This window comes from Ips typographus, linkage group LG1 (assembly GCF_016097725.1).
Source record: "Ips typographus isolate SLU linkage group LG1, UJ_Ityp_2.0, whole genome shotgun sequence".
Classification (NCBI taxonomy): domain Eukaryota; kingdom Metazoa; phylum Arthropoda; class Insecta; order Coleoptera; family Curculionidae; genus Ips; species Ips typographus.
Window position 1 is genome coordinate 15,465,081 of NC_138422.1, and position 24,900 is coordinate 15,489,980.

Sequence of the window (24,900 nt, forward strand, 5' to 3'; positions counted from 1 at the left end):
GACAAAAGGCTTCTTCAATAATCGTGAAGCATCTTGAAATGCTTATGTTCGTATTTGGAATGAGCACATCTTGGACTTGGCTGATATCCAAAAAGGATAATTCGTTGCATAGAGAAGCACCTGCGACTCCCATGATTGCTGCAACTTGTAAAACGTTGAAAATATGTAAAGTAAATTGAAATATTAACATCGTGAACCTACCTTAACTGGTAAATATTCCTGATCCGGTGCTTTTCTCAAAAATTCTTCAATTTGTTTCCTCTCCAGTATCTTTGCCCTCTTCGGTTTGTAATTTCTTGATGCGGATTTTAAATATGAAGTACATTTGCATGCACTTTTAAGATAGATTTTAACATAGAATATTTTGTCCAGATTGAAAAAGCAGCAAACCGTTTCTTCACATTGTAGAAAATATTAGTTCTTTGAGCCCAATATTTCTACAGGTTATGAGCCCAGTCATGTATATGTAGTTATTCCTGGAAGTGTGGGATCTACATTTAAAGAAAATGGCTGTATCAGGAGAAAAGTTAGCCCTGGAAAAGTTGGGCATTTCACAATTTTGTTGAAAGGACTATAACCAGTGGAAGTTTAGGATGGAAACTATTCGACAGTAATGATGTCAAGAAATGCATAGAAAATGAGGAAATGGATCCAAATGAGGAATTCCAGAAACAGGATAAGAAGTGCAAGGCCATATTAATACAGTGCATTGCCAATCCCCACTTGGAATATGTCAAGGACAAGAAAACTGCTTATGGATTGTGGAAGGCGTTTCAGCCAAGTCAATTATTTCTGAGGAAAAAGCCATTATCAATGAAACTATCTCAAGGTGACTTGTTGGAAACTCATTTTGTTAAGTTTGAGGAAACCATTCGTGAGTTGAAGTCAGTGGTTGCCAAATTAGAAGAAACTGACATTGTTTGCCCTTGAAACTTTGGAACCAAACAAACTCACATTAGTGTTTGTTAAAGGGAAATTGTTGGATCAGGAAGTCAAGTCAATTAATCAAAATGACAGTTATGTAAATAAAAATTCTAGTTAATATATATACTCGTGGAAAGAGATCAGGATCAGGAAAACCTCATGGAAATTATATGAAGAGAGGGCATAGTTGGACTGAAGGGAATGGTCAAAATATGGATCAGTGACAACACTTTAAATTCAACTGTTATACCAGTGGGAAGGCTGGACATAAAAGGTCAAATTGATGGAAAAACAACAATGAAGGGTTCTCGACAAGGTCATAATGCGGACAGAGCTGAGCAGGACAAAGAAGAGGAGGATGGTTTTGCATTCCTGACCTCTGCATGCATGGTGACCAGTGGAGAAGCTGTTCTAGGAACTGTTAAATGGTATTTGGATTCTGGAGCGACTGATCACATAGTTAAAGTAGCAAACTATTTCAAAGAAAGCCGTAAGTTAGACAAACCACAAGATTAATAATACTAAAAATAGAGTCGTAGTTATTGCAACAGAAATAGGAAATATTGAAGGAATGTTGGAAAAGTGAAATGTAGAAATATTGGGCTTAAAGGATTGATACTATACTTTTACTTATCAACTTTGATATTCAAGAAAAATCCAAGAAGACAAAATAAACAGAATCATAACAAAATAATAAACAACATCAAAAACAAAAACTACTAAAATCTGACTGTCAGACAGATAGGCCCGTCACAAAACATTTAGGATATGTTTACTCCTAAACTTAACTAGGGATGGGCAAACTTAAAGGGAAATTATTGCTAAATTTAACACACATTAAAAAAATAGGATAATACACCTCTTCTGTAATTGCTCCTTCTGATATACCCCTTTTTTTCTCCAGTTGTTGAATTCCACCAATTCCTTCTCGTATACACTTTTACTTTTTGCTGGTAGCAGACATAAAGTTGCTTCTTGAGCTTTATGCCGGATTTCAAGGCTTTCTACTTCTCAGTTTAATATTATTTTTGCAAAAAATAAATTTGTCAAACTTTACATTTTCTAAAACCAGGAATTTTTGCCTGCTTTTCCACTCCTAATTGAGCCGTCCTCGTGGATAAAACGTTGAATGGAATTCGGGGATTAACGACCTTTAATCTTCTCGCAAAAATGTTGGCTGCCCCTCGAGTGTACATTTTTTCTCGTGGATTAAAGGCTTGTTAATCCCCTTATATAATTAATAACTATTGCCTTTCACAACGGTGGCAGAACCTTTTAAGGGTCACCTATGTCAAAATTTACAAAAAAAAAATAGATTTTGACCATCGAAAAGGATATTTTTTGTCACTCTAGAAATGCAGGTTAACTTAGAATTTCTGTGTATTTTTGTATTTTTTTTACAGTACATAAAGTAAAATTTTCAATTGAAACTTTCAATTCATTCTTACGGTCTAACAATCGTGAAGTTTTAATTAAGTTGTGTAACTATCGACTGTGGAAGCGAATTGACTGTTCAATTTAAAAGAAGTCGCTACCCTGAAACGCAGCAACAGTTCTAATCAGTCCAGGTTGCTGAAACATGCAATGTAACGGCTTCAAATTAAGAAATAGAAAAAGTAAACGGAATAAACTCTTGATAAATTACGGTAGGAGAGCGGAGCCCATTAGCCACGTAAATTTATGAGAGCGATAGGGGTGCGGCTCCGTTTTTTTTCTACACTACAAGTGATAATAATAAAGAGGACAACATATTCCAAGTGATTAATTGTTTGGGGCTAATTTATGTTTGTTTGGCGTGCTGGTCCTGAAGAAAATTTACCTTATAATCAGCTTTTTGAACTCATAATGTTAATTGCCTTCTGTTAATGTATGAATATTTTAGCATTTTGCTCACTACAGCGTAGTGTCAGCTTATTTGAAAATAAAAATATTATGTATTTATGGAAAAGTCGTTTATGAAATGTGTGAACGGACAAAAAGATTAATGAAACCATCTTTTCGGCTTGTTTCTACGGAAAAACTTCACAACAATCTCAATATAAACTACAGACTAAAGCCATAACTATACAAGGTGGTCTTTCGGGAACTGCATCGAACCATTATGAAAAAAGTACAAGAGAAACGTGAAAATTTGTCTCTCTAAAATATATTTTCAAAATGATGACAATTCCGATTACACCGGAATGATAACCACCTCTTTATTTTTAATGAAACAACCTGTATATTGCTTCTGGTGCTAAATTTTATACTTAAAACATTATGAATTCCATTTTTTACCTTAAAAAAGTCACGTGTTCTTCCGGATCTGTTTTACGTTAAAAAAAGTGTCGTGTGAATGAAAGTAGTCACGCTCACATTTGCACCTTAAAAAAAAGTTATGTGTGACTTTAAAAATATCAGTCTTAACGTAAATACTGTCACGTGTCATTTTAACCTTAAAAATAGTCACATAAGTAGGCGTATTAGTTTAAAACTAAAAAAACGGTTACGTGACCTTTCAGAATTCTGTTTTGACGATAAAAAAAAAAAACGTTACTTTTGAAAATAAATTTGATGTTTGAAAAATTTCAGTGTGAAAAGAGTCACAAATCACGGAACTTTCAAAATATCAGTTCAAATTGAAAAACGGTCACGTGACCCTTCAAATAACATTTTGACATTCAAAACTGTCACGTGACATTATGAATTCCATTTTTTATTTTAAAAGAACAACGTGACTTAAAATTGAATTTGATGATTGAAAATAGTCACGTAAACATTTTTTACCTTAAAAAGAGTCACGTGACCAAAAAAAATCGGTTTAAACTTAGAAACGATCACGTGAACTTTCAAATACCATTTCATCATTTAAAACTCTAAATTCCGTTTTGAGGTAAAAAAAGTCTGAGGTAAAGTATCACTTTATGTAACTAGTTATGAAAAGTTCATTTCATCACTCCCTGTTTTTATGCATTTCCGTAGAAACATATGGGCGACATCCATCATAACATGTCGTTGTCACTGTTTATACAAGGTGCTATGAAAGTGAATATTTGTGTTAAATCACTTTAAAAGATGGTTTTTACCGCTTTTTGGTCAAAATTAGAAAAAATTATGTATGCAACACGTTTCGAAAATGTCTTATTGTGTAACTCATTAAAATTGTAGGACCTCGCTGTGCTCGCCCTACAAACATTCATTCGTTACACAAAATCGATCTTTTCGTAACTGGTTACATAAATAGCTATTCTGACCTTTCATATGAAATTAAGGGCCTTTTAAACCAACTTCATTTTGACTAAGCATAGCTCCCTTACTCCAGGAGTTACAAAAAAAATTAAATAAGGAAAGTTGCTGGAAAGGTCATTCTCTACAAGATTGTATTAAGGTATTTTTGCCATTCAGGATCTCTTTAAGGAGTTACAATGCAAAAATTGACAGGGTGCACCAAACTGCTTTTTTAAACTAACCCTACTTCGACTGAAAATTAGTTATGGTATCACTGAAATGCCGGTTTGCCTTAACGTATTTAAGGGCACCTAAGCTAAATTGTAGTTTAACTGTGACAGGTCATGTGCAAAATGTAACAGAAGAAAATGAAATGGTTTCTTCTCATGTCAATTGGCAGAAATCTGGTAGAAAACACGTAACCAAAACGTTTTATTCTGTTCATCTCTCACAAATTGCGGTTCAATACGAATAATAAATTTTTTGAAACTGGCTAGATAAATAGCTATTTCGGTCTATATTAAGATGTAAGTTAGCCCTTACAGCAAAACAAAAAGGAAAAGCCTCGATAGCAAAAGCTGTCCATGCACTAAATAAAAAAAAATAAACCAAGAGGATCTGAATTAGTGGCGCAGGCAGTTAATGAATCATTCACATCGTATATCATCCCCGAGGTTGGCTAGCTTAACTTCAGTATTTTTAATTAAGGTCCTACGTGTTGTTTGGACCTAAAAACTAAACTTCCAGCTCGGCTGGTTTCTCACCCGGCGCTTCTGTTTATTGTAGCAATTTTTTCCAGAATGCCGGAGATATTAATAAAACCCGTGTTTACAGGACAAAAGTAAAACTTTAATTTCTGCAGCCGTTTTTTAAACCGAAATTTTTCCACAAATTTGGCAAAGTTAGTTCCCAAGTAAAACAGTTGCCGGTTTCGGTCCCGCTAGCTACTTTAATGTCGTCCCAGAAAATAAATGCCCTCCCTCGCTACTTTTTCTGTGCTCTTTTTTGTTCACTTATTGCGCCATTATATCCTTTCTTATACTTTATACTCGGCGAATATTGCATATTTATGCAAATGCGGAAATAACTCGGCTTTTGGCTAATAAAGATCGTGGGGATTTAAAAATGACTGCCGCTGGAAAGAATTATGTGCCCGAAAAAAATCGGGAGCGAACTCCGAGTAACGGTCGGAATATTACGTTGGGGAATTGGCTATTCTTCGTTTATTCAATTATTATACGGAAAATGATCTCGTTATTTGTCAGATATGATGTTTCGAGACGTTTAAGATCATAATATAAAACTAGGCTATTTCATTCAGTTTGCCACAAGGCAGTAAACTTCTTCAATACTATTAGACCAGGAGCTGGTGATAGGTGATGTTCTTCCATTTTACCTTGCTTGCCTGTTTATGGCTTGATAATTAAACCTAAAATATGCAATTCAAAAATTACCATCGTCCAGATGTCCCAATGTTTACTTATTTCAACTGCTGGTGTAGTAATGATGGAGAAAAGGGGGTTTGTTTACGAGGGAGTTGGCAAATGAATGGATGCAGACTCTGTTTTGAAGATGGGAAAATATTGAAAACCATCTACAGAATTTTGTAGTACTGTCACTCATCTTTAGAGGGTGTTTTTGACGGAACAGATACTAATCGGTTACGTCTAGCACCTTATTCCCCAATGCTAAATCCAATTGACACGATTTGATAAAAAATAAACACGTTTGTAAAAACTTAACTTAAGAATTCCCGATTTTATTACTCTAGGAGTAGGAGAACAAATGCTTCTTTACCTTAAAAAACCAGCCATTGAATTGTAATATGAAAGGTGATAGAGCAACTCAACATTCTACAATTTTCATGAGACTTCTAAATAAGGCAGATGTTGTTGTTGGAACCTAAATTATGTTATTGTTTCAGATTTGTTAATTTTATATTGTTCATTATCTACAGATAATGTATTTTAGGGAATTACCTTTGAATGTTCTTAATTTTATTTAATGGTTTCTGAATTCCAGCTGCCTATTCTAAATTACACTTTCAATTAAAATAAATTTATGTTGGTCAATTTATCTTAAAATAAATAAGTTACAACTTTTATTGGCACAAAAATAGTCATGTTATTTCTGTACGTGTTGCCCTTTAATACGAGGTTATTATCGTGCATATTATCGCTAATAAAATATCATTTTCCGTTTCAAAGCGGTAATGCTATCCCAACTAAAAATAGGCCCTAAAGGTCGACTTTAAAGAACCTTTTTAGCTTTGAAGATCTATTCATTCGATCCCACTTTTCCATATAATGCCAGACTGAGCGGATTTACGCGAGCATGTTAACCTTGTTACTGACTTAATTAAGATTCCAGTTAACGGAACGTGTATCAAAGTTAACAAAGCGAGTTAATTATAAAATTGTAATGTGATTGCTTTGTTTTTCGAATAATTTTATACGAACAGTTTTTTAGTTATAACGCTGGTATTCTTGTTAAAAGCACCACTTCCTATAATAAATAATAAGTAAATAGCTATTATTATGACTTATTAATTGAAAAAGTCTCTATGATAGACTCTTTGAAGTAGGCAAAAAAAATATATTTCCGGAAAGAAAATTTGTAACATCAAACCAATTTAATCATATTGGAAACTATATAATGTAATAACTAGGGCATGCCATGGCATTGTATGGTAAATTATTAATGTAATTGTAACCAAATGGGTTTATGGAAACGGTGTAAAATGTTATCTACTCAATATTATTCATAAGTATAGAGGCTAACTCTTAATATTTTACTTGCTGGTTAACTACATTAATTTTAATCTGACAGCATAATTTAACTTGGCAATACTAAAATACTAGAATCGGACGTAAAAATTGACATATTTCAATCTCTTGTCAGATTTTTGATTGTATTAAATGTATCACCCTGTTTTTATATGCTCACATGTAAACATTTTTAAACAATAAAACATGTTTTTTCATATTTTTCATAATTTTAAGTATTTTCATATTAATAGAGATATGCATTGTGAGTCCTTATGTTCTGACAACAAAATTTAGACCATTTCTTTAAATCCTCGAATTTAGCAGCAGCAATCTAAACATATTTTCGATCTTCTACAAAATGCCTGTAACTCTAACCGTTTCGAGATATTCGAAATGTTTTTGAAAATTGCGTAAATCCGCCATTTTCTGAAGCTCAAAATGTTCATCTTTAACTGCTCTTTCACCTTGTGCGGACCGCAACACCATTAAACACATACAGGGTGTTCAAAAAACCAACAGAAAAACAGTTAAATTTGAAACTAACGCTCTGCTTTTGTGACCGCGTTTATCCGGTTTAAAGTGGATGCAAACCTAGACCATCTTTCGTCTTATATTACATTTTAAATTATCGTAAATAAGTACTGGAAGCTTTATTTGGTTTTAATAGTAGCCTGTAGACCTTCTTCTGGTTCGTAATTCCTTGTAACACTTCATTTGCTTATTTATCCATTGTCTAAACTGTAAAGGAATTAATCAATATCCCTCTTCTTCTTTTTCTTCTTATCGGCCTATTCGCATCCACTCCTGAATGTAGGTCTCTTCCATATTTTTCAATTTCCGCACTGTCCATAGCAATCTTCATCAGGTTTTTCCCCGCAATCTTCTGGATGTCGTCACGCCATCTTTTTTGAGATCTCCCAACAATTTTTTTAAACTTTCTTTACCGCCAACCTGTTAATTTGTATGGGTTTTGTCTTGCAATATGGCCAGCCCATCTCCATTTCAGCTGCGCTACTCTTTGATATCCCTCTAGGAGCAGAAAAAATATTACTGTGATATTAGCTCTAGTTTTGATATCAGCGGTAAACCTTTTCTCGTAAATTAAATTTAAAAGAGTCGAGAATACTACTAAGTGAAAATATTTTTTCGTAATTTTATGTCCGGATACCCTGCAGACATATAATCAAATTATCAGCTAGCGGCGGCCGGCATTGTCCAATTAACAACTTCTATCTCGAACATTACAACGATCCAGCCGAGACCAGAGGACCGCAAAAGGCTAAAATGGTGTTATCCCCGGCAAAATTTAAATCTCCCCAGTTCTATTAATTAGTCACGATAAACGTGCGACCGCAACTTCTGCTGTATCTATCCAGATTTTACCCTCGATCCGGGCTACTCTGGCTTTTAGTCCGGAAATCCATGATTTACGTGTGCGTATACTGGATTACTCGACGTGTATCGGGTAACTGAATAATGCCTCCTGCAAGCTTAATTACTTAATTATTTTGCCTATACTGATTAATAATTACAATATATATTAAAGCGGAACGGATTCGGCGGCTCCGTTGCGATCTAGCTAAAGCCTTCATTTACATAAATCCGAGGCAAACTGCAAATTGCCCAGTTAAGCTAAACGATTCCATTAAGAAAGCAGAAAATTAAATTAAGTCCCGCCTTTTTCGTTTTTTTTTACACTCTAGAAAAATAAAGAATGGTTGCCTCGCTTTTTGGAATGATAAAACTCGTTAAAACATACACTCTATCGTTAATTTTTGTCGCTTTAAATTTTTGAAACGTGCACTTAGAAAGAAATTAATTTAGACTTTAATGACTTTTGAGAATTCATCTTGTTAAATTTCCTATATTATTTTTAAATCACTAACCAATCTAAAAACGATTGAGAAGTATTTTTAATCGCAAGTGCAGGATTATATTGTCAAAATAAATTATTCATATTCTCTACACACCATATGTTGCGTTGCTATTAAAATATCGTTTTGAAATTATTGAACTTAAAAATGATGTATAAAGGGTGTCCCAAAATTTGGATTGAAAGCTATGAAATACAAGATTCGTCCAAGGGAGGCAATTTCTGAGAGCAAATATTGCTGTCACACCGTTTATAAATAAACGACATTTTGACGTACAAAAATATTATGTACAGGGTGTCCCAATACACCCTGTACATAATATAGTATGGCTACAAACAACTTTTTTTATTAGTATATATGGCAAGAGAGAATGCTGGAAATAATTTTCAGCTTTCTAAATCCATCGCTAGGGGGTGTTTCAATACTACTGAAATTAAAAAATTTGAAAAACGAAATTGAGTGTACTTATGACTGCCATTATAACCACCCCCTGTGCAACATATAGTATTCTAATTTGGTTATTAATGTAATGTTTATAACTGTATAATGGCTATTCTTAACGATTTTTCAATAACATCTCTTGTTACAAAAAAGATAGAGTACTGGAGTTTTCAAACAACGATGATAATCTGATTGCTTATATGGAATAGGTAATAGGAAGCTATAGCGTTGCATTTGATTTTTTCGAGATATCTAATATAAAAGTGAAATTTTTGGAAAAACTACCTCTACGGGAAAGACAGCAAAGTAAATGCAACATTGTTATGGGACACTTTAAAGAATAGAAAATGCTCTTTAAAATGCCGCCAAAATGAAGTTTCTACGACTAGCCGTTTTCAAGATATTTACCCCACCACCGAGGAACAACCGCGTGTACGGTTTATTGGGACACTGTATGTATGTAGGTACATACATACAAACATTGAATTCTACTAATAACATCGGTCACAGAAAATATTAGTTTGTCTGTGCTACTATTCTATTGTATTCCTACTTTTGGTTTTGATTATGGATGAATTTGAAGTTTTTACAAATAACCACCCACTTGCTATAATGAAAAGCAAAAAAATAATTATAATTATTACAGATTGTTTTTTTTTGGGCAATTGACGTTTTTCACTGTTCATTGTTTTAAACAGATACTTCTTGTGCTTGTTTTTTGTGTTTCTGATTTTTGTTTTAATTTTTGTTACTTTTTAGTGTAAAGGCACGTTTTTTACTTGCAGTATCATCATCTCATCGAACTTTCTTAATATACGTAATGAAAAATCATATACTATATTTACTACATGCTTTTAAGTTGATGATTTATCTCTATTGAAAATTTTTTTATTTCGGAAAACAGATGCATGTCCACATTAACAAATTTCAATTTCCTTTGCTGGATGTATGTTTAAAGTAAAAATTAACAGTTAATATGGTTGACAAAAAAACGTTTTTAAGAAACCTGTTAAAATAACATTTTAACATTTTTAACAACTAATAAATTGTTTTTTTAACTAAAAATTTATCAATAATGAAAATATTGAACCGTAACCACATCAGAATAAGCTAACTAATAAATGCATCACATGACTGTAAGTAACAACGTCCTGATGACATAGTGGCAAGGATCCATTAATCCTACTTTATTATAATTTTCGAAAGCGATCTAAAGTGAACTTTTCTACATGAACATCGACAAGTAAAAATTGATCCCTTTTAGCGTTCTAAAAAATTAATAACCTAGAAAAACAACAATAGAACTTAGCGGGGCTTAAAACCTGTCACCGGGTATCGGCGAGAAGATGAAAGACAGCATATAACAAGCGTCACGTGTTCTTTACGGATCAGAGGACTCGAAAAGCAACGAAAATCGACCGGAAGTGATCAATTGCCTGTCTGCTCTCTCTCTATCCTTGAACAATGTAGAGGGTTATCTGTCTAGGGATTTAGTCCCGAATAATTGGACGAGTTTTAATTAGACCAGTTGTAGGTTTTTAACAATAGACTTTCAGCTATACGAGAACGAAAGCGTAGAGCGAAAACAAAAACAGTTAATGGATCGCGAATAAACTTTGGCTTGTCGAGATCGAATTATTCGGGTAAATCGTTTGGAAATATGAATAATACTAAAATGGATATACTAACCACCTAGTTTGAGTTAATTTGGTTCACCTTGTACAGCGAGAGTAAAGTTTATTGTTTGCTTGGACTGCACATCATTTTGTTTTGAGTATATATTCTGACCTAAAAGATACTGTGATAGCTTCAAACTTTATTTGCTATTTTTGATTGTGCTTCTTCTGATAATAAATTCCTCTAAATTTTTCAAATAAAGACTGTGACTGATCTGTCATTTATTTTATTTTAAAATTTTGCTTTGACTTGTAGGTAGGTGTCATGCCGAGGGGTGTGACACTCTCTTAAATTTGGGCCCATATTATATAATACGAGGATTATCATAGATTATTCAATATTATGCGATATTATTGATAATATTGGTATTATACCCGTATTATTGTATTATTCCAAATAATATTGATATTATATGGTAATATAAGGATTATTATGGATTATTCAATATTATTGATATTATGTCAGTATTATTGTATTATTCCAAATAATACTGATATTATACGTATTATTGCTTGATTAGCGTATTATTAAGGATTATTCTTTACTACTTGGATTATTACATATTATATTAATGATGCAATATTATTACAACAGCGCAAAAGTTTAAGCGCAAACGAGTAAGTTAAAAATTGTTTAGATTATAATTTAGAATACAAAAATGCTATCAGTAAATAAAGCTGTCATAACAAAATCCGAGTTTACTACTGGTTTCACGTAGATGTGCGAACCAATCACTTCAATATTTTGAATGTGTTTTGATCGAGGTTTTTATGGTCTTATTTTTTTATTTCATTTTTGTTTTGAACATGTATCAGTTTCAATTTCCTCAATTCTGCCCATGTTGTTTCTTATTTAATCACCCGCTAGTAATTTAATATGTAATTGCATAAATTATTAATTTAAAGATGATAAATACATTTTGGCAAAATACTTAGGAAATAAATAAATAAAATAAAAAAAATTGTCAGTTTATTATTGTCACAAGCCGAGCAAAAAGCTCCTTATAATAACCAAGCAAAAAAAACATACCTGCATAATTATTTCTACACTTTTCAATCTTCAGTTGGTTTAGTTGGTTTAAAATGTTTATATTTATTCTTAATAACCAACAATTCCCACCGCTTTATGATTTTTCATATTATGCCGTATTATTCAGATTATTTACTATATTATTGGATTATGTCCTATTATCAAGATTAGTAAGATTATTGCATATTATTAATATTATTTGGTGAGTGACCCAAATATTATTGAAGTGTCACACCCCTCGTGTCATGCCCTTTACCTTTCCTCAAGTTGTCAAGAAAGTGTATAAACTAATATGTAATAACAAACTTTATTTTTAAAAAGAGATTAATTTGTCACAAGAAATGTTCAAACTGACGGCGTTCAGCAGTTATGCAATGGGACATCTTAGCGACAAATTCATTTGTGTCATTTTAGTATTTCGGGGAATATGTCAAGAGTTTCTGTTCTGATGCGGTTCTTTTACTCTACAAGATTGTTAGGTCGGTTTCTGTATACTTTGCTTTTTAAGTAAACTTAAATCCGGGGACCTTGGTGGCCATTGATCCTCTCCTCCCAATAAATTTACTTGGGAAAATATTATTTAAGTAGGCTTTTACAGCAAAGCAGTAGTGTGGTGGCGCCACATCCTGCTGGAACCACAAATGGTTGTTATTTGGAAATAGTTGGTTCAGATGGGGTAACAAATAATCTTAAAGAAGATGAATTTATCCAGAATCGGTTAAATTTTCTTCAAAAAAGTATGGCCCTATGATCTGATTGTTTATAATTTCGGCCCAAACATTTACCTTCTTGAGAGGTAAGAACCGTAAGGAGTACGTCAAGTTTCTTGGCTTCGGAAATGGATTTTCTACCAGTTTCAGGAAAATCTATTAGGACATTATTTTTCATTAAATAAATTGCAGCTTCATTATTTAAGAAAAAACAATATCTCATTCGCACAACTTTGTAATGATTATGAATTTGTTTGTGATGATGACAAACAATTCTCATTATTTACCATATTTACTTGAAATTCTCATCACAAAAAATGCAGAGAAGTGCAGAGAAATCTATGTGTTCGTGTTAAAATAACAAAAATTTAATTTTAAATTGATAGTCCATACATTTGCCCCATATTGTACTCGTATGCTTACAACTTAAGTTTTTATCAACTTTATGATGGTTGTATAATTGTATTCTACAGGCCTTTAAACTTGAGAATAATGCAAAAATTAAGCTATTTTTCAATTAAAAATTAAAATTTTCAATATTTGGAAGACTGTAGCAAGCCAACGGTTGAAGTTAGGACAAAATGGTTTGCATGTTCCTTTATATCTTACTTTTCTGAGGTCTATATTACAACCGCTGTTCAAAATTTTGGCTTACAAAAACTAATTTTTAAAAAAATTAACAGGCAACGAAAACAATTACCAGTATGCGCTGATACATTATATGTTACATTCATAATTTAGTAAATGCGCTGAAAGGTATACTGATGGGTTTTTAGAAAAAAAATCTTGATTTTAGTTGTAGAAAAAAGGCGACGATATTTCTCAGAAAAATAATATAAGATCATGCAAACCGTTTTGTCCTAACATCAACCATTTGCCTGGCGTCCATTAAAATAAAGAAGTTGACGATGGTATTTCGAAATCAAAACTTACATAGCGAAATACCCAAGAAGGTAGTCCTCTAACAATGTTCTGACCAAAATTGAACATTTTTCAAGTTTTGAATTCAGCAATTTTTGAAAATGTTTGTTTCCAGTTTTTCGAAAATCACTCAAGAGCGATGCAAAAATTGAATGTTATTAAAATGACGTTGATGATTTCCTATAAAATTTTCCCCCCTTACCTTTGCAGTAGCTCGTAGGGGAAACGACTGAAACGAGATTCCTACATAGCGATTCGCATTTTGGACACACTGTATTTGGTGTGACGATGACGTTTTGTTCATTGGAAATCAATTCCACGTTACATTTATTAATAACTGTTGTAAATTTAGTCTTTGTTGAATACTTTGAACTTCTTACATTGATACCTATAAAATGCAGAGCTACTGTGCATTGTCACAAAACAGTCAAATCTAAAAGTGGTCTGTGAGAAAAAATATTTTTATGCACTTCATTTGAGGGATAAAAGAGACACTTTTAATCCAGCAGGGATTAAAAGTAATTTTAATCCCTGGGGGATTTAAAGTAAATTCTTCCAAATTAAACAATGATTTTATTGAAATTTTATTTATTTGTTAAAGTGTAAGGACGAAAAAGGATAATTAACATAAAGATAACTTAAATCTAGTTCTTATTATTATATATATTTACATTTATATTGACTTTGGTGCAGTTTGCAAGGCTAACGAAGGGTGGACAATTGGAAGCAACATTTTTAGTAGTAAACATATTCTGCACATACGTAGCAGTCGCCGTTGCCGTTGTCTCATTTTCTGAAATTGATCTTTCTATGGTTGATGCTGATGCCATATCAACATCGGAGAAGACATTGGCGAATATTTGATCAGCAACATTCTTCTTTTGATACAATGAATTTTCAACATAACCTTCAGCAACAGAACTGCTTTTCCAGCCACCATGTCTTTTCAACACATCTATGGTTGATCCAGAGTCGGCAAGTAAAGAAGCTGATGATCTGCGAAAACAATGCCCAGTATATAGGTTTGCGTTTGGTAGTCTCAAGTAGCCAGCAATTCTCCTTGGTAGCTGTCCAAATGTATTTTTTCCTATGGGCTGAGTCATGCATTTCCCATTTTTGTAAGACACAAAAAATCGTGTATGCTTTGTAGGTGGCCTTAGACCAATATACTTTCTCACTAATTCCACTACATTCGTAGAGTTTTCGCCAGACGTTTTTATCACAAACAAGCGATCCTTTCCTGATTTTGTTCCCCGTAGATTTACCAGAAAAAAGCTTTTATGATCCGAGACATCGTTGCAGTCTAGCTGGCAGAGCTCCTTTCCTCGACATGCTCCAGCGACTCCCATAATCAGCACCACCTGCAACAAAATTGTCTCCTGTCAGTACATTTTGTAGTTTTGTAGACAAAAATAATCAATGGTGTTATTTTTAGTAGTACTATCAGGAAAATATTCAAAGTAAAGAAAATAATCTTACCTTTTGGGCTAGATATTGTTCATCTGGAGCATTTTGAAGAAAATCTCTTATATGGTCGAAATCCAATGTCTTGGACTTCTTCGGCTTATAATGGTCATTCTGTCTTTTTAGAAATGCCTGGAGTTTACTGTATTTGCTGATGTCGACGTTTGCTTCAGATATTATCGTGGCTTTGATCATGGAATATTGGCTCGATAGAGAAGATGCCTTGAGCTTCTTAGACTTCTGCAGGAAGTAAGCCAGGAGCACCTTTTCATCCGTAAAATTCTCTGCATTCTGTTCAACGCACCATTTTTGGTAAACCAGAAACTGTTTTTTGTAAGCCTCGCGAGATTTTTCTGGAAGAAGGCTAGCGATGGCCTCTTGGGCGGCCTCTTCAATGTTCATTTTCAAAAAATACGATTACTATTACTTAGCGAATTGTACAAACCTTTCGCCGCGGGATTAAAAGAACCACTTTAGTCCCTAGGTTTATAATATACTATTAATGAAACTACAAACATTTCTAAAAAAAAAATATTTAAAGAATTAATAATTATTAGTTAGTAGTACAAAAAAAATAATTGTACGTACTCAAATATTTACGGATAGGAAAATACTAAACTAATGTCTACAAAGATACCTCTTGTTAATTAATAACAAAGACAGGTAATCTTTTTATCATTAACAAAATAATGATGTTGATCCAATTATGATAACGGGAAAACTATCCATAAAAATAACAAAGTTAGACTCTTTTTGTTTAACTACGTCCTCGAGTTTCGCTTGTTAACGTCGACAAACAGAACATTTCAAAACGGTCCCAATCGCGATAATGTTGTAGCAGCAGCTTTCCAAAAACCACTTTCGTAGGAAACATCCTGGTGCATTGTTCGAAAAAGCAGAAGGCAACTCCCAAAGGAATCAATTAAGCGAGATTAAAATGGCGGTTATAAAACCTGACGCGAAAGCACACACTACTGCGGTGCTATTCAGGTCCATTCGGAGTATATTACGGCCGTGATTTAAACGGCCATAATTCTTATTTACTGGGAAACACCAAAAGCCATCACTTAAATTCGAAACTCCCGTTCCATATATTTTCCCCGGTCTGACAGCCCTTAAAGTTGCCCGAGTTTAGCGTGCCGCCATGATACGAGTTTCTCACGTGTTGCTAAAAATGACAGCTGGATTTAAACGGCTTATAAATTGCTCTACCCCTATTGTTTTAGGTTTTCGGAAAGAGAAAGGTTTGCTTTTGGGTATAGCAAGGTAAAATGGTTTTTGATCGAGGATTTTACCTCAAAATTGTAACTTTTGACCTTAATCCAAAGTGGTGGAGGTTTTATAACAAGAGTCACTAAGATATTGAGTTTAAATTTAAGAGAAATCTAATAGAAGTGTAGTAGGACAAAAGTAAACAATGACACACCGTATATACCGATATTTTTAGTCCGAAAATAGCTAGCTATTAAATGAAAAGGTTACATTACATACTGTAAATGCATTGAACTTCAAAAAATTATACTGCAAAAGCCAAAAAAAGTACACTTTTTCAATTGAAACATTCTGTAATTAATTACTGTAAAAGTAAACTGTTGTAGGAATGAATGTATTTTTTTGAAAGTATTTTTTTATTCTTTTGCAAATAACTAAAATTTGACTAAAACAATAGCAGATCTACAAAATAATTCCAAACGACAAAAATGTCTCTAAATGGAACACGACCACAAAAGTGTTACACGGGGCAGATAAAACTCACATCACTTTTTTTACAACTGTGCGGAAAAAGGGTCATTACGTACCGGAAAATTATGCGTAACTAGCTATTTACACTAAGGAAGGTAAAATAAAAGTGTTGTAACACAAATTCCAATTAACAAAGTTCAAATTAACCTTAGAACTTATTAATGCCAATCAAAATTTTCTGAAAATACATGATGCTCATTTATTAAGCACGTTATTTAAAATATGTCCCACAACTGTTCCATTAGATACCAAATAATTTGGGTTGGGACACGGATATGATTTCCGCAAACATTTAGCAGCAAACTTACTCCCAACAGTTGCAACAACGCAAATGAAAACAAACAAGTTCTATTACTCTTTGCAAATAATAACGCTGTTTGTACAAGTATTATTTTAACCAAATCCGTAATGGAAATGTTGTGTTGCAAATTTGTTTGGTCGGTGCCATTGCGACTACGGCAATATTAATTTTTAGCTTCGGTTGGGGGGAGAAAAGAGCAAAAATACAGGTAGCAACTGGTTGGTATAGTTTGCAATTCCCGCTTGATCCCGGGGACTTTTGCGACTTACCTTGATATAATTATTGTCTTTACCCAAACCGGTTTGTTAATCTGGCTGCAGCGCGGTCTCAAATATACAACCCCGGATTATGCAAGAAATATCCCTGGGATTTTGAGTTTAGTGCGCGATTTTCTAGAGTTAGAGCTAATGTGGATTGGGCTGCTAAAATGTTGCTAAACCCATTTAAGTTTTCACTACTTGAAGGTATTTCTCCCATTAAAATGGCTTTGCCTCAAGCTGCAATCATGAAAAACAGCAATTATAGATTTTTGCATTTTGGCAGTGTCCACATAGAAAATTTAATTTATTATGATAGACTTTTTTATTAATCAACTGAATTATTTCTCTTTTCAATTAAAAAGTGTAGGCCCCTTGGAAAATTGGAACTAAATACTACATTTCAAAACAATATAAATCTTGTAATATTAATAGTAATAATGGACGTAAATATAAGGTAAAGTAAAATTTAGTGTTACTCTTTCAAATTTTTTGTAACTTTCACCGTTTCTGCGTTATTTAACAAAACTGGTTTGATGCAACAAATTTTCAAATCAATTGAAATTGTGGTTTGAAAGTTGAGCACCCTGAAACTCGGTTATTTTTGTGAGTTCAGGGAGGATGAACCACTCAAACTAACTGTCTCTAGCTACTCTTTCCAGTGGTGTAAAACCAGAAATTTTATCTCAAAAACTGCGTACAGGATGGCCAAAAAATCTGAATCACTACAATTTTTATGCACTCCCTGTATAGTAGCGGCTCTGACCGATTGTTTCACTTCCAGGAATGAGTTTAGCAATTCTTTACGAACAGCTTTGGTCTCCTTTAAGTTTTCCGTAACTTTTATCGTTTCTCAGTTATTTAGCAAAAACTAGTTTGATGCAACAAATTTTCAAATCAATTGAAGTTGTAGTTTTAATGTTGAGCACCCTGTAACTCGGTTATTTTTCTTAGTTCAGGGAGGATAAACTACTCAAATTAACCGTTTTGAGCTCCATTTTCCAGTGATGTTGAGCAACAAATTATATGTGAAAAATTGCGTACAGGGTGAACAAAAACAGTCAATCACCATATTTTTGCTGAAGCTTTTAAGGAGTTTATTGGGAATATTTTTCGTCTCCTGCAAATTTTTCGTAACTTTCACAGTTTTCGAGTTATTTAGCAAAAACTGGTTTGAGGCAACCAATTTTCAAATCAGTCGAAATTGTGGTCTACAATTTGAACACTTTTTAAAGGACAGTCCGGGACAAAGCACATTTATGAAATCCTCATTAAATTTCCTATTCATTAGCCTGAAAAAACACTACAAAATTTAGTACAGTCAGGAAAAAAACAGTGTCAAAATTTGAACTGCCAGAAACACAGTATTTGTGATTTACCAGTAATTTACTGGTAATTGTAAGCTCAGTTTCGTGTTTAAAAACTTGTACGCCTCAGAACCGTCCCGTCCGCTTTGCCTATTAAACTTAGGGACAAAGCGAAGTCGTAAAATTTCGTTGCAGATATTGCGACATCTTTATTTCCCAAAAGTTTCCACTAGGAAACCTCAAGTTTCGCGAAACTTAAGTAAGATCTAACGAGTATTGCCAAGTTTTACGATTAATGTATTTGTACTTATTAAAGGCGGTAAAGTGGATCTTGAGGCTGTTGCAAACTAGTTATTAAACGATAGCTCAATCGACCAACCTTAGAAGACAAACAAAATTAGACTGGCTTAGTTGATAAACAAACAAAACTGTTTCTCTTAAGTTTTCTATCGTGAAAAGGCAAATTTCGTTCAGGAAGAGCCTTCTCAATGTTGTTTGCTAATTACTAATTCGAAGGAACGGTTTAGCTTTTTCTGCTTCCAACTTCGTTTATTGTCTATAAACAACTTTACAAAACAATACCTTTTAAGAGTTTTAAGCTTTATCAGCGGATAATAAGACGTTTTGTTATTGTTAAACAAGCTCGACTTCTTAGCTATTGTTGGCAAATGTTTTGTTGAGACGATAACCGCGGATTAGAGACAATTTTTACTGCCCTAACGGCATGGAAATTTATGAACAAAAACAAGGACGCTCGTTATGTTCTCGTGGAATACATGTTCGTGTTGTGCGAAAAGCGTTCCCTATAAATGTACGAAATGAAGACATATTCGTTTGGTTTAATGAAGTGTGATTGAGATAACACTATGCTATTTTAAAACGACGCTCGTGTTTTTGCATTTTTTTTATAAGCAGGCCAATATTTGTGCTATTCTCAACTGCAAAAGTTTCAGATTCGATTATATTATACAGAAGTTGTAAAATTTCATGATAAGTTAACTGCTCGATACACTGTTGTCAAATTTTGTTCGATTATTAAGACAAAAAACAAATTTTGACAACACAATCCACGTTCTTATGCAAGCCGCAAGAAAGTTGGGATGTTGTTACAACTGTCAAACTGCTGTCACAAGTACTAGTTTAGCAGCCGAGTTGAGGAGATTATCTTTAGGAGATATAGAGGAAAATAGATTTATGTTTAGCACACCAAAATACCTACTTTACACTGTCAGAAACTTACTGGAAGACAGACAACTGCACGTTCGAATAGACAACACACTCTCCTTTTCCTTCAGCCCTGAGCAGGGATTACCGCAAGGTTCACCTCTCTCACCTTTACTCTATAATCTGTACTGCCATGACATATACAACCATAACAAGCAAGACAAAAATCAAATTGACAAAACAGCATACATATTACAATACGCAGACGACACTGCACTTATTGTTCATGACAAAACTACGACAAAAGCAGTTTTAAAACTACAATCATTTACTGACGACATCATGACATGGTTCTACAGATGGAGACTAACGCCCAACGCAACTAAAAACCAGCTTTTATTACTGAACCATCAAATAAAAAACGACTCACCAAACATAACCGCAGACGGACACACAACTGATCCCAAACAAGACGTAAAATACTTAGGGATAACACTGGACCAAAAACTAAAATTCACAAAACACCTTAAAAATGTCCGGACTGAAATTGTTAAAAGAACAAAACACTTTAGGTCACTAACATACAAAAACAAAGGCATCAGTACCAAAACGGCAACTCAAATATACAAATCCATCTGTAGACCGGTCCTGGACTACGGACACTTACTTAGAGCAAACGCTACGGACAAGACTAAAAAATATACACAAATTACTGAACAGATTGCTCTAAGACTAATAACAAAAATACGACATCCTGCAAACCCACTACACAACCCATCCAACCAACTTCTCTACGAACGTACGAACATGACTAAAATAACTGACAGACTCATACAACTACAAACCAAGTGGAAAAATAACCCAAACAACTGGACAATTGTAAATCCACTATGCATAACAAGACAGACCAGACAATCCCGTTACCTTTTCCCCGCTCTCACCCTGTTAGAACATTTTAATTGAAGCTATTTTTTTTTTTTTTTTTTTTTTTGTTAGATAATTAGAAATAAGATAACCTGTACATATAAAAAAAAAAAACCATGTATACATAGGCAGAAAGACCGTAACGGTCGATAGCCGTTTTTTCTTTTGAAAAATAAAGATTGTTTATATATATATATAGATTTATGTTAGGTTAGGTTAATTGCACTAATTCAGGGATGAGAATTACAGTGAAACTGAAAACTGAGAATGACAGATTAACGGTAAAAATTGTAAAAAAAATAAATTTCAGTTAATGGTATTCGTTTTCGAGTAATTTCAAGACGGAGATTACGATGCAACTAAAATTAAAGGCCTCCGACCCATTCTAATGGCTGTCTTGCCAAATTACCACCTTAAAACCAAATTTTCCAGGCTAAACCACTTATTTTTTACGTTTTTTGGCATCAGCGACCCTGAATTTCGTCTTCCTTCTTTTTTAAGTTTTTTTGTTTGTAGTTTAGTTCGTTGTCATTGGCATGTCCCGTATATAAATAAACAAATAAATATAATAAAAGTGTTCTAAATATTTAATAATCTGTATAACAAACTTTTAACATGTAACAAAGTAAGTATTTGTAACTTGTAATAAAGTATTTATTCAAAATCACATTACGAGTTAATTTTCTAAAAAAATGGATTTTTTCGAAAAGTAGTCGCAATAGAATAAGATTGTGATTCTCTCGGTTATACATTTATACAGTGTGTCCGAGATAAAAAGAGCCACTATCATGGGGATCTCGAAAGCAGTTAGAGATACAGATTTAGTTAAATGTAAAAAGTTGCTTAATCATGGTATTAATAAATAATTATATTTAGAAAACATAAATTTTTTCCGGTTTCTGAGTTGAAAAAACGGTGAATTTTCTGATTTCACGAACTAACGTTCGTTTTTAATTCTGACATCCGACGTTTCATCTCTGCAGAACCATCATAAATAAAAATGTTTCTTTTTATTTGATGTTTTTATGTTAGGTTATAAAATTGTTTTTAATTTCGAATTTAGTAATGTATAAAACTTTACTTTTTTATTTTTACTTTTATTTTAATTTTGGTTTTGCAGAAAAACTGAATTTCTTTATAATTTTTAATTTCTAATTAAAAAAAAAAATTATTTGTTATTTATTTTTTTTAAATTTTTTGATTAATATAGTTATTGTTGCCACATATTTCAAATATACAGAAAGACGTTATATTGAATAAGACGTCCACCACATATAATTAAACAAATAAATATCTATTGCAAGTTAAATGTCAAGCTGAAAATTCTCGACATCACCACTGCAATATAAAGGAGCTTTAGAGGAAAATGTAAAGTGTCAACCGAATAAGCGTCGCAGGAATACGTCGCAAGCACCTGCTGCTCTATCTAGGCTTAAATATCATCTCCGTTTCCATACGTTGCACGGGAGGGAAAAACTAATTTTGTCCTGGTGACTGACATCTGACAATGTGTGTAGGCCTCACAATGTTCCACTTTTTTTTTTGTTTATTTAGTACGACGATATGAGAGAATTTTAGTTCAGTGTAGAGAGAACAATTCGAGCAAAGGCGAAACAACTGAAGAGGACTTTAAGAGCGTCTCAAGCTCGTTTGTAGGATTACATTGTCCCAGGCAAATTTGCATTCCAACTAGGTTCGCCTCGATTGCTCGGGCCAGGGATGTACTAGAGCAATTACGTCCGCAATATAAATAGACGTTATTAATACTCCAACTTGAATAAACGGTAATTGCTCCTACGGATTCTATTACGAGGTGCAGCTAGAGGTAATTTTCTTCCCAGAAAAAAAAATTAATGAAAAAGTCATCTAGTCATCCACTATTCCAATCCGTTTTTTCCTTTCTCTTTTCAGTGTGGAAAGTAGCTCTTTCTGCACGCAAATATTGATGTAAATTTTTCATCACATTACAGTAAATATTGTCAAATTAAATATTGTAAAACACTTGCGGAGAGTATTTTTTCAACACTTTATTGATGTCCGAGCTGTGCTATGCGTCATTCAGACACCTTTCTGCACTTGTTAGGAAAAATAGCTGTTATACAAGCAGTAAAGTGGAAATAAAAAAACAATTTTATCCAACACATGACAGTTATGACTGTCATTATTAATGTAATTTTAGACAAGTAAACTATCAAATAACACACTAGTGTGTTATAATACATAACTCACTAGTGAGTTCAAGTTCAACTCACGTTCATATTTAAAGTAGTGCTGAAAGACGCCGAAGCATTAGAACCTTGTATTTGTTCACTTAGTTTTCTGTTTCATGTCGTTCTAATGTTTTGGTTTATATCCCTGTGATTTGCTTTTCAAAAAACCCGTTAGTTTTCCATATTTTGAACTGTCGATTTTTTTAAAAAGGTGAATAGTCTAGCGAAGCATCGAGTATTTGGCTCATAGTGACGATAAAGCTCATTTTTTTTTCCAATGGAAAAAATAAGCCAATACAACATTTCCATCGATACCTTTTATCTTCCCTAAATTCATCCAAGACTCAAACATTTTGAACTCTTTGTCGTAAGAATCTCGGAACTTTTCTGGCAAAATCATAGCTGCTTCTTCCGCTTCCGTAAGGATATCCTCAGGAACGTAATTTTCATCGCTTTCTTGCATCTTTTATACGTTTTTTCTTCAAAAAAGCTTCCTTTGTTGACCAAAATCTAAAAAAAGTCACTGCCAAATCATTCTGACATTTATAGAAGTTACTGAGATGAAGAAGCTTTGATTTGATCAGAAAGTTTATTAATTATTATCTCATAAAAAAACGAATTTTTCTACTTACCTATTGGATAAAACATTGTATGTCACTCATGTGTTTGCTCAATTACCTGAAAATTTATAGTAAATCTTTCTCGTGACTTATTTTTAACATAACACACTTCTTCTTCTTAGGTCTCCCTACGGAGGTTGGTGATCCAACTGACTATAATGGTTCGTGAAACCGCACCCCTGAAGATTTCTATAGATGTACGTCCGCACCATTGACGTACATCCTTTAGCCATGAGTTCTGCCGTCTGCCCACAGATCGTTTGCCCTCGATCTTCCCTTCGATAAGGAGCCGGAGGAACTCGTACCGCTCCCCTTTCATAACGTGCCCGATGTATTGGAGCTTTCATTCTTTGATGGTGGTAAGAAGTTCTTTCCCTTTACCTATTCTCCTTAGCACCTCCTCGTTGGTTATCCTGTCTACCCAGGATATGCGCAGTACACGGCGATACAAGTACATCTCAAAAGCGTCAATGCGGTTCTCCATTGCTTGGCATAATGTCCAACTCTCGGAGCCATAGAGTGGCACTGGGAAGATATAACAGCGCAATATACGTATGCGGAGCTGTAGGTTTAGATCTCTACTAGTGTAGAGGTTCTTCATGGAAGTCCTTCTGGCCTGTTCTATTCTTGATCTGATTTCCATTTTAGGGTCACTGTTCTCGTTGGCGAGGGCTCCAAGATATTTAACGGACGGCACTTGTTCCACAGCCTGGTTGTTGATCTGAAGGATCGCCCGTCTTGGTGCCTTGGAGAACACGACCACCTTGGTCTTGGCAACCAGTACAATAACACGGTAGTACCGTAAATAACTATTAGATCGATGGAGTTTTTCTCATTGTATCATTGCATAAATGATCATACGTCCAGATCTCGAAAAGCAAACAACAAAACTATCTCTTAGAATACTTTTTGACACACTACGGTATTTTTAACTTTTTACGATTATATTTTGCCCCCCAAAGACGTAAAGAATAAATTTAAGTGTTTTATGACAATAAACTTTACCATAAACATTTTTTCGTCTGTGCATTTCACCGGTTTCATTATCCGTCGCTGTATTCTACTATAGGATAAGCACTTTTAGGGCCATAACTTCCTTACTTAATGAACTATTATCCCGATTAATTTTCGACCAATAAAACCCAACTTCCATCCTAATTGCAAATATCATTTATTCTTAGTGGAGGAACTGAGCCAAATTGCACCCACTTTACACTAGATTTATTTGGTTTTAGTTTTGTGACTGTCCCAAGAGGTCAGTCCGGAATTTTGGAATTAAATGTCACTGGTTTACACATTATTCATTCTTTAGTCCGGTCGAATGTTGTAAATTATATAATTTAATTAAACCTTTGTTTT

At 33.7% G+C, this 24,900-nt stretch overlaps 1 protein-coding gene across 2 annotated transcripts; it reads left to right on the forward strand.

Annotated features, from left to right (window-relative positions):
• The first annotated feature begins 692 nt into the window (after positions 1-692).
• Positions 693-24,557, forward strand: LOC145731197 (uncharacterized). Of its 2 annotated transcripts, none has more exons than XM_081982865.1 (3): positions 693-1,414; positions 23,664-23,900; positions 23,967-24,557. In XM_081982865.1, the coding sequence occupies exons 1-2, from the start codon at positions 1,126-1,128 to the stop codon at positions 23,708-23,710; spliced, it is 336 nt and encodes a 111-aa protein (XP_081838991.1). In that variant the 5' UTR covers positions 693-1,125; the 3' UTR covers positions 23,711-23,900; positions 23,967-24,557. The 2 variants fall into 2 exon arrangements, with proteins under 2 accessions (XP_081838991.1, XP_081838998.1); XM_081982872.1 differs by having other exon boundaries at positions 24,190-24,557.
• Positions 24,558-24,900: the final 343 nt, after the last annotated feature.

Excerpts from the sequence above, each read along its gene's own strand:
- LOC145731197 (XM_081982865.1), top strand. The coding sequence starts at position 1,126 with ATGGTCAAAATATGGATCAGTGACAACACTTTAAATTCAACTGTTATA. Across the intron at positions 1,415-23,663 it reads AAACTATTTCAAAGAAAGCC|GTCTCCCTACGGAGGTTGGT; the intron begins GTAAGTTAGACA and ends TCTTCTTCTTAG.